This window comes from Lactuca saligna, chromosome 1 (genome assembly GCF_052625555.1).
Source record: "Lactuca saligna cultivar CGN05327 chromosome 1, ASM5262555v1, whole genome shotgun sequence".
Lineage (NCBI taxonomy): Eukaryota > Viridiplantae > Streptophyta > Magnoliopsida > Asterales > Asteraceae > Lactuca > Lactuca saligna.
In genome coordinates, this window is record NC_136417.1 from 7,842,048 (window position 1) to 7,860,622 (window position 18,575).

General features: G+C 36.7%; 1 protein-coding gene and 1 pseudogene across 1 annotated transcript; one reads left to right on the top strand and one right to left on the bottom strand.

The window, feature by feature from the left end:
• The first annotated feature begins 11,714 nt into the window (after window positions 1-11,714).
• LOC145047995 (histone H3.2-like) lies at window positions 11,715-12,220 on the top strand (annotated as a pseudogene).
• Window positions 12,221-13,535: 1,315 nt separating this feature from the next.
• MEF21 (mitochondrial editing factor 21) lies at window positions 13,536-15,427 on the bottom strand. The gene has a single exon (XM_078996387.1). The coding sequence runs from the start codon at window positions 15,294-15,296 to the stop codon at window positions 13,710-13,712; it is 1,587 nt and encodes a 528-aa protein (XP_078852513.1). The 5' UTR covers window positions 15,297-15,427; the 3' UTR covers window positions 13,536-13,709.
• Window positions 15,428-18,575: the final 3,148 nt, after the last annotated feature.

An 18,575-nucleotide genomic window follows, 5' to 3' on the forward strand; every position in this document is an offset into this window, starting at 1 on the left:
CCCAAGGACCAAGCCCATTGGGCCTACTAAAGATAAACACCCCTATAATTCCCAATATATGGCCTAATTTTCAATGGAGCCCAATACCTTCAAATGGGCCTCAACATATGGCCCAATAATGCTTCTCTATCCATAATCATGTTTCCAATTGACCCACGAAGGCCACAACAACCCAATCCAAGAATTGGCCCAAAACCATTAGGGCCCAAAGGTCTGAAGTCCACTAAGGCCCAAGTTCTCCTAAGAGCGTACGCCCAACATACATATTCTGTACGCTTAGAGTACTAGGCGGATAGGTTGTAAGTGTAGCATACTACATAATACGCCCAACATACAACCAGCTTATGCACAAAATCCATTAAGTGCTTAATACTTGAAGACTTTACATCCCAAACTCAAATCTAGGTTGTTTGATGAGTCCCGAGGCATAAAGTTGTCAACTTTATGCCTTTGCATGCTCCAAAAAGACCAAATAGCATTCTACTTCCATAAAAATGGTCTTAAATCTTGCATGAACCCATTAAGACCTTCAAGATAGCAAATTTATGTCTTGTAGACTCAAATAACACCAAGGATGGCAACCCTAAGCCTAAGAATCGGATTTCAACCATAAAGCTTCATCCTTGGGACCAAAATGAACTAAAACTCACAAATGAGAGATCTAAGATATCAATGGTCAAGTTCAGAGCTTTATACTGTTGGATAAGGTGTCTAACTCCATAACTATTTCTGGTATGTACTTGACCCGACCCGGTATGGTCCATTTGGGTTGCATGGCACCATGCAATTGGATAGACTAAATGAGAGAAATAACACTTGGAGATTATTAGTATATTATAAGTTCTAATATATTAATAATATTATTTGATTAGTTTGATCAAGAATTAATTTAGAATTAATTAAGTGATCAAAGGATAACTAATTAAATATATGGGTTGATTATGTAAATCATCCATATCTTGAATAGTGGGCTAAGAGGCTCCATGGATTATCAAGTTGGGTTCCACCCATAGGATGCTCCATGGATGCTCCATGGGAGTTACAAACCCATGGGTCATGGAAATGAAGAGTCATGACACATTAGGGTTTACATGGTGTAACCCTAGATGTGTCAACACTATATAAGAATCATATTCTCCACCAAAATCGGCTACACTAAGGAAATAAGAGGGCTAGGTCGATTTCAAGAAGTGTGTATTCTCTCAAAAGTCTTTCCAAGAGCATTTGGTGTTGTGTGAAGCATTTGAGGCATCAAACTTGGGGTGCTAGGCTCATAAGGTTTCAAGGAACATAAGCAACAACAAGGTAAGTTATTCTATCTATCATTCAAGTTAAAATTGTTCCCCATGTATGCTAGATAGGAATATAGCCTTGGAATTCAACTTTGCATGATAATTAGACAAACATAGATCCAAGGTTATTAGGGTTGCATGTACTCTTAGGAAGTGTTAGAATGCTCAAAACCCAACAGTGGTATCACTATCAGAGCCTAGGCTTGTTAGTTTGTTATTTGTGCTAAAAAGTTGAAGAAAGTCGAAAAACTTGCTGTCTGACTGTTGGACTCATCGAGTCCATGGGGGGACTCATCGAGTTCACTTGTATCTTCAACCTACTCGTCGAGTAGGTTAATGCACTCGGCGAGTAGGGTCGACAGAGTGCAGATTTTCGACTTTAGTTGCTGGAAATGGATTAGAAACATTACCCTAAACTGTTTTGGTACTTGAAAACTTGTTTTAGATGGTGTAATGTCTTTGCTAATTCATTTACAACAACTAGGTATCAAAATTACAAAGTTTTAAGTGTAATTTTGATTTATGAATGTGTTCATATTCATGTTCTTGTTCTTATGATGTTTTAGATGATCATAGGAATTATTTGTAACCTATGTGGTAGATTAATTCTTGATCATAATGTGTTTTAATGGAGTCCATAACTTGTCCTCAAGTTATGGAAAACCAAGAGTCACACTTGAATTAAAACCATTAAAAGAACACAAGAGTTAGAAAAATGAAGAGTCTTCATTTTATTACTCTATTAAACTCATAAGTTACAAGAAATGAAAAGTTTTGAAAGTTACAAAACTTGCCCTCAAGTTTTGAAACAAGTAAAGTCTTATTAAAACTTTAGTTCCAACCCTTAGAATTTTAAAAGTTAAAATTCAACCCTTATACTTATATTATTATAATTTAATAATTATATATATATATATATATATATATATATGTATAAGAACAAAGTCGTCTTACCGCTAGTACGCCTCATTCACGAAGCCGGTCTATAAGGTGGGTATAAGGTTGTTGCCTATAAAAATGGCAACTTAATGGGTGTCCATTCTCACCCACCGCTCGCTTGATTGGTGGAGGGTCGTTAGCCGAACGGGTAGGAGAAGGACTTATAAATTCTCATTAAAAGTATGATGAATATTGTAAAGTAACTAAATGTTTTATTAAATTCCCAATCTTAGTTACTTTAGGAAAATGTGAATAAGGTGCTAATCCATGAAATTACACTTTACACTTTGTCTAAGTCGTTGGTGGAGCGTGTGTGGTTAACCAGCACACTAACTTGGACTTAACAAGGTAGGTAAAGGGTGACTTAAGGTTTATTATAGTATCGGTGGAGCGTGTGTGGTTTACCGGCACATCGATTGAGTGATAAACTTTAAGGGTACCAAGTGATTTGCATGGTTACTTCACACCTCGTTTTGTGATCCTCGGTATCCCAGTCACAAAACTTGGAGGGCACACTCGAGATTGAAACATGTCTTTGAAAAGTTCATTGAATCTCAAAGAATCTAGGAATTTCTAAGAACCAATCAAAAACCTAATATCTAATATTTCGGTTTTCGTGGTGGAAATTGGTGAATCGTCATTCATATACCTTTCAAATATGTTATAGCTTGGATTACGACATACCTCTTCTAAGTTATAATATATTGTGATTGGATCCTAGCCTTAATATTACATTTGGGTGTTTTATTAATGACTCTCTTAATATCTAAACTAATATTGTCCTCTTCCTTCAGATGTCTTCAAACAATGCTGCTTCTGACTCTAATCCTAATGGCTCCTTTACCCTTATGAACCTGTGTGGGAAAGTCACTTTTGATGGATCCAACTTCAATGAGTGGATCAGAAACATCAGGATGATTACCCGCTACGAGGACAAAGAATATGTCCTTGACAAGGAGCTTAAGGATATTGATGAGACCATTGCAACTCCTCAGGAGATCGCTGGCTTTCAGGCACATGAAAGGGATGCTACGAAAGTAGCATGCATCATGATGGCCACGATGACAACGGAACTCCAAAAGTCCTATGAGGATTTCTACCCTTATGAAATGCACCAAGATTTGATGGAAAGATACCATCAAAGTGCACGACAAGAGAGGTACGAAATCATCTGCTCCATGATAACAACCATGATGAAGGACAGGGATTCCGTCACGAGCCACAAATGCAGAAAATGCAAAGGTATGTGGATCGATTGCTGAAGCTTAATGTGAACTTCCCTGAGGAGCTTGCAATAGATATAATTTTGCGCTCCTTACCATCGTGCTATGATCAATTCCGCATGACATATCACATGAATAAGGAAGAGGTCACACTCAGCAAACTTCAGGAACTTCTCAAGACCACAGAATCAGGTCTTAAGGGGAAGTCGGTTGTTAACACTCCTACTCCAAACTCCACTCCGGTTTTGGCAATCGGGAAAAGTCGAGGGAAGAAGAGAAAGAGTTCTTCGAAGGGTACCAAGGTTAGGACCATTGATGGCTCTTCTTCAAGTGGAACCAAGAAATTTCGTCACTCCTTCTTCTGATCCAAAAAAAGAGGCTAAATGCTTCTATTGCCATGACAAATCACATTGGAAGCGGAACTGCCTAAAATACCAGCAAGATGTGAAGGATGGGAAAGTTAAACCCAACCATGCATGTATTTACACTATCATTTCTAATAACTCACCCCATTCTAAATCTTGGGTCCTTAATATCGGTTGTGGTATTCACATTTTTTGTGACTTGAAGGGACTAAGAAGAAGTGAGAATGTGGAGTAAGGAAGAATAAACTTAATCATGGGGAATAGGAAAGTTACACCTGTCACCAAGATTGGAGTTTATACTTTATCGCTAAGTAGTGGTTTAAATTTAGATTTGAATAAATGTTGTTATTCGCCAAAAATGGCAAGAAATATTATTTCATTTCATGCATTGTATAAACAAGGTTTCACCTTTTTCATTTGATAATGAAGTTGGTTCGATTAATGTTTTCTTTAATAATGTTCTTTATTTTAAAGCATTACCTTGTGATGGTGTGTATGAAGCTGTATCTGTTGTAGATAACTTAGGAAATAATGTTTTGTGTATTGATTCTCCTAATAATAATAACTTGGATAAAGCATCATTATGGCATTGTCATCTTGGACATATAAGCAAGAAAGGCATAGGTCAACTCCAAAAGGATGGAGTCTTGGAGTCGTTTGACCTAAAATCAAATGATAGTTGTGAATCATGCTTACTTGGAAAAATGACGAAGTCACCCTTCACAGGCTCGTGTGAGAGGGGTGAAGGTTTGTTGGACCTTGTACACATGGATGTGTGTGGACCATTCAAACATGCCACAAGGGATGCTAATCGTTATTATTTGACTTTTATTGATGATTACAATAGATATGGATATGTCTACTTAATCAAGCATAAGTTAGAGACTTTCGAAAGGTTTAAGGAATTTAAACAAGAGTCGAGAATCAATTGGGCAGGAACATTAAGATGCTTCGATCCGATCGAGGTGGTGAGTATCTTAGTTCAGAGTTCCTCAACTATCTAAGGGAATGTGGGATTGTCTCACAATTGACACCTCCCACAACACCACAGTCGAATGGTGTGGCTGAGAGGCGTAATCGAACCTTGTTAGACATGGTTCGTTCCATGATGAGTCAAGCTTCGCTACCAATCTCATTCTGGGGGTATGCCTTAGAGACTGCCTCCCATATCCTTAATCTAGTCCCTACAAAGAAAGTTGCCAAAACTCCTCATGAGATGTGGACTGGTAAAGTACCCAAACTAGACCACATCAAGATTTAGGGTTGTGAGGCTTTCGTGAGACGCGAGACTCATGATAAGCTCGAACCTCGAAGCGAGAGGTGTATTTTCATCGGCTACCCACATCAATCCTTTGGTTACCTCTTCTACAGACCTAGTGATAATGTGGTCTTTGTAGCAAGAAGAGGATTCTTTCGAGAAAGAGAGTTTATAAGCCAAGGAGATAGTAGGAGGCAAATTGATCTTGAAGAAATTCAAGAGTCAAGTGGTGAAGGAACTTCAAACTCTAGCCCTCAACTTGAGGAGGAAACTCCTGTTGAGCCAATTGACGAATCTGTACCTCTGAGGCATTCCACGAGAGTTAGGAGTGCACCTGAGCATTACTATGGATTCCATATTACTGCAGAAGGTGAGACACTTATTAGTGATGGGACACTAGTAAGTCAAGATGACCCTAACAGCTACGAGGAAGCCATGGCAGGCCCCGAGTCTGCTAAATGGAAAGAGGCTATGGATAGCGAGATACAATCCATGTATGACAATCAGGTTTGGAACTTGGTTGAGAATGTACCAGGTCATAAGACAGTAGGGTGCAAATGGATCTTCAAGAAGAATACCGACATGGATGGTAATGTACACACTTATAAGGCTCGACTGGTCGCAAAGGGTTTCTCTCAAATTCCTGGAGTGGATTATGATGAGACCTTTTCTCCAGTAGCCAAGATTAAGTCTATTGGGGTTATGTTAGCCATAGCCGCATTTCATGACTATGAAATTTGGCATATGGATATCAAAACTGTTTTCCTTAATGGAAAGTTGACTGAAGATGTTTACATGAGTAAGCCAGAAGGTTTTGTCAGCAGCGACTACCCTAATAGAGTGTGTAAGCTTGAGAAATCCATCTATGGATTAAAGCAAGCACCTCGCAGATGGAATCTTTGCTTTGATGAAAAGGTCAAGGAATTTGGCTTTTCTAGGAGTGAAGATGAATCTTGTATGTATGTCAAGGCTAGTGGGAGTATAGTTAGCTTTTTGGTATTGTATGTGGATGACATACTACTCATAGGAAACGACATTCCAACCCTGCAGGAAGTAAAGTCCTGGCTTGGGAAGTGTTTCGCTATGAAGGAACTTGGTGAAGCTGCCTATATTTTAGGGATAAGGATATTGAGAGATCAGAGTAAAAGACTAATTGGACTTAGTCAGAGTACCTACTTGGATAAGGTGCTGAAAAGATTCAGCATGCAGGACTCCAAGAAAGGAGAGTTACCCATCCAGAGTAACGCCAAATTGAGTAAGGCACAAAGCCCTAGCACTGAGGCTGAGATAGCAGAAATGAGTCGAATACCTTATGCTTCGGCTGTAGGATCGATCATGTATGTTATGACGTGTACTCGACCTGATGTAGCCTTTGCCCTGAGCATGGTTAGCAGGTTTCAGGGGAACCCTGGCAAGGCATACTGGACTGCGGTAAAGAATATTCTCAAGTACCTACGAAGGACTAAGGACTGGGTCCTTACCCTCGGTGGGAGTGATGACTTGAGAGTTGTAGGGTATAGTGATGCTAGCTTCCAGACTAATAGGGATAATTTCCGCTCTCAGTCGGGCTGGGTCTTTACCCTAAACGGAGGATCAATTTCTTGGAAGAGTTCCAAGCAAGAGACAATGGCTGATTCAACTTGCGAATCAGAGTATATTGCAGCGAGCGAGGCGGCAAAGGAGGCTATATGGCTAAAGAACTTCATCGGAGACCTTGGAGTTGTACCAGCTATTAAAAACCCAATGGAAATTTTTTGTGATAGTGAAAGCGCTGCTGCCTTAGCCAAAGAACCAAGGGATCACGGGATATCCAGACACATCGACAGAAAATACCATTTTATTAGACATCGAATAGAAGAAGGACTCCTCGTGGCAAAGAGGGTATCATCGGATGAGATCCCCTCACGAAGGGACTGACTCGGGTTAAGCATCTCCAGCATGCTTGGAGCATAGGGCTGAAGGATGATATTAGATTTAGTAGTTAGATAACCTCGAAATTTGTAAAGTGAAATTGACATTAGGTGATGAATAAAAGGTGTTTTATTTATGAGTAAAGTGTTGCTATCTCTTGTCAATCGTTTACTATATTTCTTTTGCATGTTTTGACTTCCAGAATAATTTTGTTTGGTATAACATATTATTCAAACCTCCACAGTCGGTAATATGTCGGAAGTAGGTATGAATCAAGACTGTTATGATTGGTTGCAGAGGTCTAATGTGTTAGACAAGGCTACAACAATCATGAGTGCTCATAAGTTCTGAGCATTGGACTCAACCCACACTCACTGGAATCACTTCATGGAATTTTATCTCGAGTGATCGTGAGACGGTAATATCATATAAGTCTTCAAACCTAGAGATTTGATTTGTTACTTACAAGTTGGTTATGCATTGATTGTACGAAAATGCATTGGTAACTCGATGTTATAAATCGTGCTTTCGTGTGTAATTCAATGAGTGGTAGAACAAACATATGAGTCGAAGTTTATCTGTTCCTTCTTGGATTAGAAGCTGATATCTGGGCCCCTCGATGATTTTATTTTGACCTATGTACCCGGCCCGATCAGAACTAAGTTGATGTGTTCAATTAAGTTCTTTGTCAAACAAATCGGAAATCGGGAAACAAACTGTTGGACAATAAGTAAGACATTGTTCCATGTATTTATCCGACTGATATCTAGAACAGAGGATTATATGATCACTTATCTTAAATGGCGTACCATCATCTTCTTAGTTCCGAGAAACCTTGAAAAGAGCTACGATTGTCGATAGGTTCCTGAAGTCATACTTGTAGTAATAGTTATTATACTTATCCAAGTGGGAGACTGTTGGATAAGGTGTCTAAGTCCATAACTATTTATGGTATGTACTTGACCCGACCCGACATGGTCCATTTGGGTTGCATGGCACCATGCAATTGGATAGACTAAATGAGAGAAATAACACTTGGAGATTATTAATATATTATAAGTTCTAATATATTAATAATATTATTGGATTAGTTTGATCAAGTATTAACTTAGAATTAATTAAGTGATCAAAAGATAACTAATTAAATATATGGGTTGATTATGTAAATCATCCATATATTGTATAGTGGGCTAAGAGGCTCCATGGATTATCAAGTTGGGTTCCACCCATAGGATGCTCCATGGGAGTTACAAACCCATGGGTCATGGAAATGAAGAGTCATGACACATTAGGGTTTACATGGTGTAACCCTAGATGTGTCAACACTATATAAGAATCATATTCTCCACCAAAATCGGCTACACTAAGGAAACAAGAGGGCTAGGCCGATTTCAAGAAGTGTGTATTCTCTCAAAAGTCTTTCCAAGAGCATTTGGTGTTGTGTGAAGCATTTGAGGCATCACACTTGGGGTGCTAGGCTCATAAGGTTTCAAGGAACATAAGCAACAACAAGGTAAGTTATTCTATCTATCATTCAAGTTAAAATTGTTCCCCATGTATGCTAGATAGGAATATAGCCTTGGAATTCAACTTTGCATGATAATTAGACAAACATAGATCCAAGGTTATTAGGGTTGCATGTACACTTAGGAAGTGTTAGAATGCTCAAAATCCAACATATACCTTCATCAAGCTAACAATGAGTCACAAAATCTAGATCCATAAGATCCCCATCTTTGCATCAAACTCCACCTTCTTGAAAATGGGTCAAACACTCCAAAAATGGTCTCCATAAACTCAAAATGCCACCATGAATGGTTAATGATGATTTCTACGGTTTAGAGGGATGGAGGTTGAAGATATTAGGGTTAGGTTATGAGATAAGGAGTTTAAATAAGGTCCAAGACCATAAAATAGGGTTCTGATCTGACTGGCGTACGCCGAACGTAAATATGCTACACCCAACATACTACGAAGAACATTCACGACCATCCTGGTCAGTACACTTAGCGTACTCCAAGGCATCCCCCCTTGCCCCCGTGTACTGCCTTCTTCACTAGTATGCCCCGCGTACCCTTTGTGTACGCCCTGTGTACTCGGCTAAGCCTGAAAACCACGAAACTTCTGAAGGTCATAACTTCTTCGTTATAAGTCTGATTCTGACGATCCTTATATCCATAGAAAGGTAACGAGAAACCCTACACTTTTATCAACTCATACATTTCTTAAAACCTTCCAAAAAAAAATCCATTTTCCACAAAAGCCCGAACTAACACTTTACCAAAATACCCTTAGGCTCCAAAACACGAACCGAACAACGTATCACTTTGAATACATCACCCAAACCCAAACAGGCCTAGATCTTACCTTTCCAAAAGCCCTAATCCTTATGATGACCGCTCTTCGGGCCACATCCTGAAATTAGGAATTGATTCGGAACAGGGCGTTACATAACTAAGACCTGATAATTCTCCGAATGAGAGGTCCTACCCTAAAACAGTTAGACTCAAACAAGAGTTGTGAAATAGAGCTAGACCTAACCTTATGAAATTATATATTCCTCGTAATATGTAACTTAACATATTCGTTTACTAGTTAGTTAAAGATAACTAGGACTCCTAAAAGCACAAAGCAAACAACATTCGAGCATTGAGTAACCATAATCAAGCATATCCTAATTAGGCCATCATATCACTGATTAATCAATACTAGCATGCCATTCATAAAGCCCATACTGTAGGCATACATGACATCCTTCCTAGATCCTTAAGCCCTAATCTAGCATACAATTCACATACACATACAACAGACATGCAAGGCATCCTTCCTAGATCCTTATCCCCTAATCTAACATGCAGTTCTCATAAGTGATGTGTTTTATACAAAAGAACATCTTATGTGCTCATACAAACCCTACTGCTTGGATTTAGGTTTCTCTATTTTACATGTAATTCATCCAAGACTCAAGAACCCTAATCTAGCATATGCATTTAGAAATTATCACATAAGAGCAGATCTAGATGATTACCTCTTTGTGGAATGGCTTGAATCTTCTTTTCTTTGGAGCTTAGAGTCATAAGTGTCACTCGTCTAATGGCTTACAAACACCACAAGCAAGAGGATGAATAAAGAGAAAGTAGAGAAGCATCAGAACCATCCTAGGGTTCTTCCAAAAGAGTTCCACACATTTTTGGGGCTATAGGGGTCCTTATATAGTGAGATAATTAGGGTTATCATCTAGGAAACCCTAATTTGATTGCTTAGACCCTAAGCAACCTATTAACTCCCTTTAGAACAACCCTTAGACGAATTCCTTATGGGCTTCCCATAAAATTCGTCCAACCTATGTTCCAAGGTGATCCATAACTCAACTGCAACTATCTTATAATTACAACTCTAGTCCCCTAAGTTTAATTAATGTCTTTTAGTCACAAAACTAATTCTTAATTAATTATTGACTAATATTAATATGATTTCTCCTTTAATATATTATTCATATAATATATTAATAAATCATAATTAATCATCTTTATTCATAAATCATCCTATCAAGTTGTTTTGGTGAAGGCAACCAAAAAGGACCAAAGTCCATTTCTTATGATCGGATTTAGATCGCCTTGTCCAAGCTACGCTTTTCCTATTAGCTTATTTAATACCATCAGAATGTGATCATCACATAATTATTAAAAGTTTATAAGTAGAAAAAACAATGAAGTCAAATAATGGATGTACCTGAAATAGAGTCATTCAAATCGACTTTACCATCTTTGAGATATTTCAAGTACTTTGGAAAGCTTGCCAACCAATGTCCATTCAATTGACAATAAAAACAAATGAATTTTGTAACACCCATAAAAATCATGTCAATTTAAAATTTTTTAAATCATTCATAAACCAATAATTATTACAAATTTGTTTTCAAAATGGTTTCATCTCAAAGTATCAAAGAATCAAATCATAAAAATAAAATGGTTACAAAATAACTCCCAAAATTACACTTTAACCCCCGATATTGTAATGGGTACCTAAAAAACTTTAAAAATTACACTTTAACCCCCGATATTGTAATGGGCACCTAAAAAACTTTAGTGGCATACCACATACGATTAAAAAACGATTAACCTAAAAACAAACTATATACTATCAGGTGTCATGACCTTAAAATTTATAACAAAGTAAAATATTGCAAACAAAAGAAACATAGGGGCGTGGTTTGATGTACAAGCCCAAACAAAGGAGAGAAAAGATAATAGAATTTTATTTACAATAGTTATGGCATGAGCTTATATATACATTGTTTTTTGCTCCAATATTTTTTCACAAAACCTAAATTTATTACTTAGAGATATTAATATCAACAATGCATTTGTATATGTATACAGTGAGTGGTAAGATGTGCATATAAATTGATTATTTTAATATTAAATAAAAAATATAATTTATTTATTTATTTATCAAATACCAATACATAAATAATATTTTCCATTTGTTTTTTCCGTCTTCACTCGGTCAGACAAGAAGAGGAAGCAAAGGCATCCAAAACTCACTCACACGGATAGCGATCCGCATTCTCTCTTTGAATCTAATCGTGTTCGTCCGATCTATACCAAACAGATCCACCGGTTTATATATACTGGCGGATCTTTTTCCCCAATATTTCAAAATTTCCCACATTCCACGTATCCCTATAAAAAGCCATCTCCTTCCCACTCTTATCAAACATCAATCTCTCATTCCTGCAATTTTCAAACTCTCAATTTTTTATTTGATAGAGATGGCAAGAACCAAGCAAACTGCCCGGAAATCAACCGGTGGTAAAGCACCAAGGAAGCAGCTTGCAACAAAGGCGGCAAGGAAATCGGCGCCGGCAACCGGGGGAGTGAAGAAGCCACACAGATTCAGGAACGATCGCGCTCAGGGAAATCCGTAAGTACCAGAAGAGCACCGAGTTGTTGATCCGTAAGCTTCCCTTTCAGAGGCTTGTGAGAGAAATTGCTCAGGATTTCAAGACAGATCTGAGGTTTCAAAGCAGTGTTGTGGCTGCGCTTCAGGAGACGTCTGAGGCTTATTTGGTAGGGTTGTTCGAGGATACTAATTTGTGTGCGATTCATGCCAAGAGGGTTACGATTATGCCCAAAGACATGCAATTGGCAAGGAGGATTAGAGGTGAAAGGGCTTAGATTTTATGCAAATGGTCTTCTGGTTGTTCATAAAAGTTGCACTTTGATCCAAGTTGTTTCCAAAATGTATCACTACTAATGATATTGATATTGTTTTTGAAGAATTATCTTTTACCTTCTACTATTCCTTATGCAATAATGTGTACTAACAAATTTCAAATATTTTAAGCGCTTTGCTTTAAAGAAAAAGTATGTTGATATTGCTACTATTTATTGGTTAAAAATGATCACAATCAAAAAAGGAAATATGGTTTGTAGCCATGATCTTCACATGGCCTTGCAACTATTTATGTACAATCATAACCATCTTTGAGGAGATGTGATGGATGTCCCAACTTTTGCTTTCTTTTGAAAGCATTATGTTAATCACAATGCAATTGCATTTTTTATAGATGCATTTTAAATCAACCCCTATCCTTTTGCTCATCTTTAGATGTTTTTTTGACCCATTGAAAATGCATTTATAAAAATGATAATATTAGTATTTAAGTAAAATTATAATATCAAAGTATTTGAAGAAAACCTTACCAATTTCAATATCCGTCCATGTCAAATCTTATGTATAAATAAAAAGCTTCTAAGGTTTTAGTGCGAAGTGTACTTCTATACTTATCAATAAACCTACAACCTTGTAGATACTAAATGCCAACTCCATGTTTAACATTGATAAGACATAGTTAGCTAGTATAGAAAATATAAGGAACTTCACTGAAATTTGCTTTCTAACAGCCTAAAATATCAAATCTTTTATCACTTTTCTCCTTTCCATCATCAAAATAAATCTCCACCTCACTCTTACATTCTTTTTCTTAGACTAGAGGGTGTGGGTGCGGTTTCAACCGCGGTTTCGCCACATCATCACCCAAAACACCACTCCCACCCTGCGGTTTCTACCGCACATTCTCTCTCTTCACCCAATTTCTACCGCACTCCCATTCTCATCTCTCCTTCTTTATTTGCTTTCTCTCTCCTCTCTCTACCAATCATTTTCTTTCTTTTTTTTCTTTTTTTCTCTCTCTTAACCATCCCCCACTCCCTTGCTGTGGTTTAAAACTGATGAAATAAAAAAAAAAAAAATATGAGGTGGCATCTATGTGGCATAGAAGGGAGTGCAGTTTCAGTGGCACCACTCCCTCCAGCCTTAGTCTTCTTCATCAGATTTGTGGAATTCACACTCAAATCAATATTTGTGTCAATCAAACTAGTAGAAATATCACAAGAACCATTTTGTGTGTTTTGCATATTTGTTTTCTCACATTGCTTCTTGTAGTGGCTGAACAAATCTTTTATTTTGGTGAACAAAGCCAATCCAAAATCCAAAATGATAATTCTGTTTTGTTGCAAACCAAAAACTCAAAATATCCGAACCATACAGTCCAATCATGTTGTACATCTAAGCAATTCAAGTTTATCCGAATAGTAAACAACCCTAACTCAAGATATTCACAATTTTCCTCAATAGCAACATGAAGTTCACAATTTAGCAAACACCTTTCTGAATATATACAAATGGAATACTTAAAATTTAAATTCGTAAAACGTTACAAAAAAACATCTTTCGTTTGGTTATGCAAAGCCAATAAGTCAAGCATCTGATAAACTTCTCCAGAAAATGGTTTGGAGTCATCACATGACACAAACTCTTGAACCACATTATCAACCTGAATCGAACTACACCCCGGTGTTCTTTTACTCATTATCTTACCTCTTATCAACTTCCTCACTCTTGAAACACCATCCCATCTTCCAAGATCCGCATATATGTTTGAAAGCATCACATAGTTTCCAATATCTTCTGGTTCAAGCTCCAAGAGATGCTCCATTGCAATAACCGCAAGTTCAAGATTACCTTTTGTTCTACACGAGCTCAACAATGAACCCCAAATTGCAGAGTCTGGTTTCATGGGCATGTTGTTTACCAATTCAAAAGCTCGATTAAGATATCCGGTTCTTCCAAGTAGATCCACCAAACATCCGTAATGCTCGATTCCAGGGTTTAGATTGTATTCCTTTTCCATGGAATCAAAGTATTTCATTCCAATTTCAAGGAATCCAGCATGGGCACAAGCGGATAAAAGACCAACGAATGTGATCTTATTTGGTTTGATTGTTGTCTTTTGCATGTCTTGAAACAGTTTTATGGCTTCAGGAGCTTTACCATGGTTGGCTAGACCTCCAATCATTGTGCTCCATGAAATCACATCTCTTTGAAGCATTTTGTCAAACACTTGGCGTGCTTGGTCGATGTTTCCGCTTTTTGAGTACATTTCAATCAGAGCATTGCATACACTGATCTTTTCCAAGAAACCATTTTTCTCTGCGTAAAAATGGATCCATTTTCCTAGCTCAAGAGCACCCAATTGGGTACAAGCTGGCAACACCGAGAGTAAGCTGATCCAATCTGGTTTAACACCTGTTAATTGCATCATGCGGAAAATATGCAACGCATCTTCATGACTCCCGATTCTCGTGTACCCAGAAATCATGGCAGTCCATGAAGCAATTGACTTCTCTGGCATCCCTTCGAAGATATCTCTAGCTCGTTTCATCTGTCCCAGCTTTATATGCCCGTATATGAGACTATTCCAAGATATCACATCTCTGTCAGTCATTTCAACAAACACCTTATGTCCATCAGTAATACCATCGCATTTTATATACATATCCAAGATTGAATTTTCTATAACAATATTTGATTCAACTCCAGATTGTAAGACATGCCCATGAACTTGCTTGGCTAAATAAATATCGGAAAGCCCTCCACACGACCTTATAACAAAGGGGTATGTGAAGTTGTCAGGAAAAATTGGTTCTTTAAGCATTTGCTTGTATATATCAATGGTGAACAAATACAAGTGGCAATGTGTATGGGCCCTAATTATAGCATTGTACAAGTAAATATTCGGCTCGGATACCTCTTTAAATAACAATCTTGCATATTCTACTTGTTGATTTTGCTCACATACATTCACCATTTTCGTGACCAAGTAACTGCTCTGTGATAATGAAAATTTCACAATTTGGGCATGGATTTTCTTCAATTTCCTAAAGTTTTTACAATTCTGCAATATGGGCGTGAACATGTTCTCCAAGATCTTTAGAGACAGTATATTGGTAGTTGCCGCCATTGATACTCCAAAAAATTTGAAAGGTTTCGGATAGGAAGGAAGTTTACTTAGGCCTTGGCTGACTACGTTAAGACGCTGGTCGACTCAATCTCCCATATATGGGGTGTTTATTAAACTTATTTATCACTTATTTTTGGAGCTCGAGTTTATTTTTTATAAGTTCACTTTTACTAAATTATTTTTCTAACTTTTGAGCTTATTATCACTTGTACTGAGAAAATAAGCCTTATTCATGAAAAAGAAGTCAGAAAAAATAAGCTTAGAAAATAAACTATAAATAATCTTAGCCAAACACCCTCTATAGATACCCGCTGCATTCAGGTTTAAACACTTTTACACCCACCCGAGCAAATTTGCTTTGCTGTTTGAGAGTGGTAATCCCAAGGATTTTCAGTTACTTCATTAAGCTAATGGGTGTTTGGATAGGAAAAATGATGTTTTTTTGTTTATTCTCACCCCAACAAGTTAAGTTTAAATGTTTGGATAAAATTCTTAAAAATCAGCTTATTGCATTAGAAATAAACTAGATAAGCTAATTTTAATAAGCATCCCCTTATTTATTGCGTATTGCTCCACTACAAATAAAATAACAAAGAATAAGCTAATAAGCTAATCCAAAAACCTACTAATATGTATTTAATTCTTAGAAATTTTATGGTTTCATAGCAATTTTGTTTTTTCGTCTATATTTTTTATACAACATGTTAAGTTTTTTTTTCCCCCGAGTTTCCTCTTTTCCTTTGCCGATTGGGATGTTGATTAGGCATTTTTATTGCTCATTTGGCATGATATTCAACGTCCTATAAAAGAAAATGAAAAAGATTGTTTAAGGGACTTGAATTCAAGAGCTCTTGGGTGTTTACCCGACATTGATGCATCTATGGATTTCCAAACAATGAGATCATGAGAGCAAAACATCTTTTACACAACTTGAATTGCGAGCTTGAGTGTGGATACACTATGGATGCCCAGAAACCTACAATCAGCCGACGAAGAAGACGATACATTGCTTAGTTTACCATTTTAAAACCCTAAAAACATGCTTAAGGGAAGTGAAGGAAGCTGGAAAAAGGGAAAAGGGTAAAACTAATTAGTTGCATGACAAAAAGACTAACACGATGGTCATTCCCACCAATTAGTTGTAATGCTCATTCACACACTTGCCAACACGAGCCCTTTGTTTTTCCATGCTTTTGGCTTACTTATATCTCTTTTCCCTTATCGACTAGTCAAATTCTTCTTGGATTTTTGGGGGTTCTTTCATTGACTCGTAAGATGCTTCTAGGTCTTGTGTACTGCCAAACATGCTTCTAGGTCTTATGGGTTTGGATGAAATTTAATTTTTTTTTATCAGGTAGACAAAAATCATAGTATGGATGTTTTATAGAGTATTATGGATACTATGAATATGAGGAAAATTGGTTTTGATATTGCGGGAATTGTTGAAACTGAGTTTCGGGAATTGAGAGTCGAGATTACTTGGATTTTGTGAACTCAAACCACAACTTGGGTTTCAGTTCGTAGTCATAGTTTTGTCTTTGGCATGTTTTGGATCCATTAGGCATAATATGATAAAATGAAAGTTAGAAGAAGGTTGTGGTGTGATAAAATGAGATATTTAGTGTGATACTTATAATGTTTTAAAAAATTTCAAATTATAGCCTATTAATATATATAGTCGTTGTAGTATGTGATTTTTTTTAATAATCTGCCATATATATAAAAAATCTAGCCAGAAGCTAGAGAAATAAACTAATTACAAAGAGTTCATCGGTTTTTTAACCAATTAACCCAAGAAACATAACATTTACTATCTCTATTTGAATACTAAAGAAAAGAGAACTCTTTGATGGAATCCATGATGCCATTATTCTTTAATTTTTCCGATGCAAACAAAAGATCGTCCCAATACTTCCAAATTACCAAATGGTAGTACAAACCATCACATCCACCATACATATATATATATATATATATATATATATATATATATATATATATATATATATATATATATATATATATATATTAATCGACATATTGTCGATTAATTGAAAATGATTTGTAACTGAAACAAAGTCCATTCGAGCGATCTCCATCCATTTGCATATGACATCCCAAGTCCTTATAGCCACTTAGACATCTTACAAATAAGTGATCCAAGTGTTCTACTTCAAGATCACAAATAGGGAATAAAATGGAAAGAACTTCTATATCCTGATTTTCTAAATTCATTCTAGCTGGAATTTTATCTAAACAACTACACTATATCATTATGGTTTGCATTTCTAGGTAAAAGAAGTTCCATCTAGTATCTATATTTACATAGGAAGAATACTCTCGTCAATCTAATTCTAGTCACATCCACAAAAAAACCCCATTACCTTCAATATCCCACCACCACCTATCATTTTAGTTTGATAAGTCGACTTGTGTTCAAGACAATCAATAAGATCCATAAATTGAGAAACTTCTTCACCACCCATCGGTTGATGTCTCCACTTTCAACACCAAACCCCATCAATATTTTGATGCGCTATATAACAGTTTTGTTCATTTTCAAGTTCAAAGAGTATAGGAAATTTAACCTATAAACGATGGTTACCATACCAAACATCTTTCCAAAATCTAATGTTTTTACCATTCCCCACTTTTTTCTTTAATACTGAATCTATTAGAACACCTTGATTTAGAAGCTGAGAATTTGAAACAATAATTCTAATCCATGACCCTGCTCCCAACCGAGAATGGGAAGTGTGTAAACCACCAATAAGTAATAGGTGGATTTTTTCAATGGTTGAATCAAAGTTAGGAAAGAGAAGTCGTAAGCCGCCATTCTCACATCACCATGGGCGGTGTTCCCGTTGTTACCACTGTTGCCGTATGTCTCCTCCAGTCTTTCCCATGCCCACACTCTCCCTCTCATTTGTTGTTTTCTGTTAGAGAACAGAAAACACCAAAACACAATGATTGATAAAGTCAAAATCAACATTGAAAAACTCGCATCATCAAAATTAATCAATTATTTATCCATATTACCAAAAACATTATATGTGAAATCATTTATCCTACAACGCTTCAATTTTTTCCTTCTTCATAGAGGGAGGTGTTTGGGATTGCTAATTTAACTAAAATAAACACTTTTTGATCAAAAGGTTTATTTTCTTTTATGGTTACAAAAAATCATAATTTAAAAAGTATTTGGATTGCTTATTTGTTCACAAAAAATTATAAGTTAAAAAGGGTTTGGATTTCTTATTTGCTTTTATAAGGTGTTAT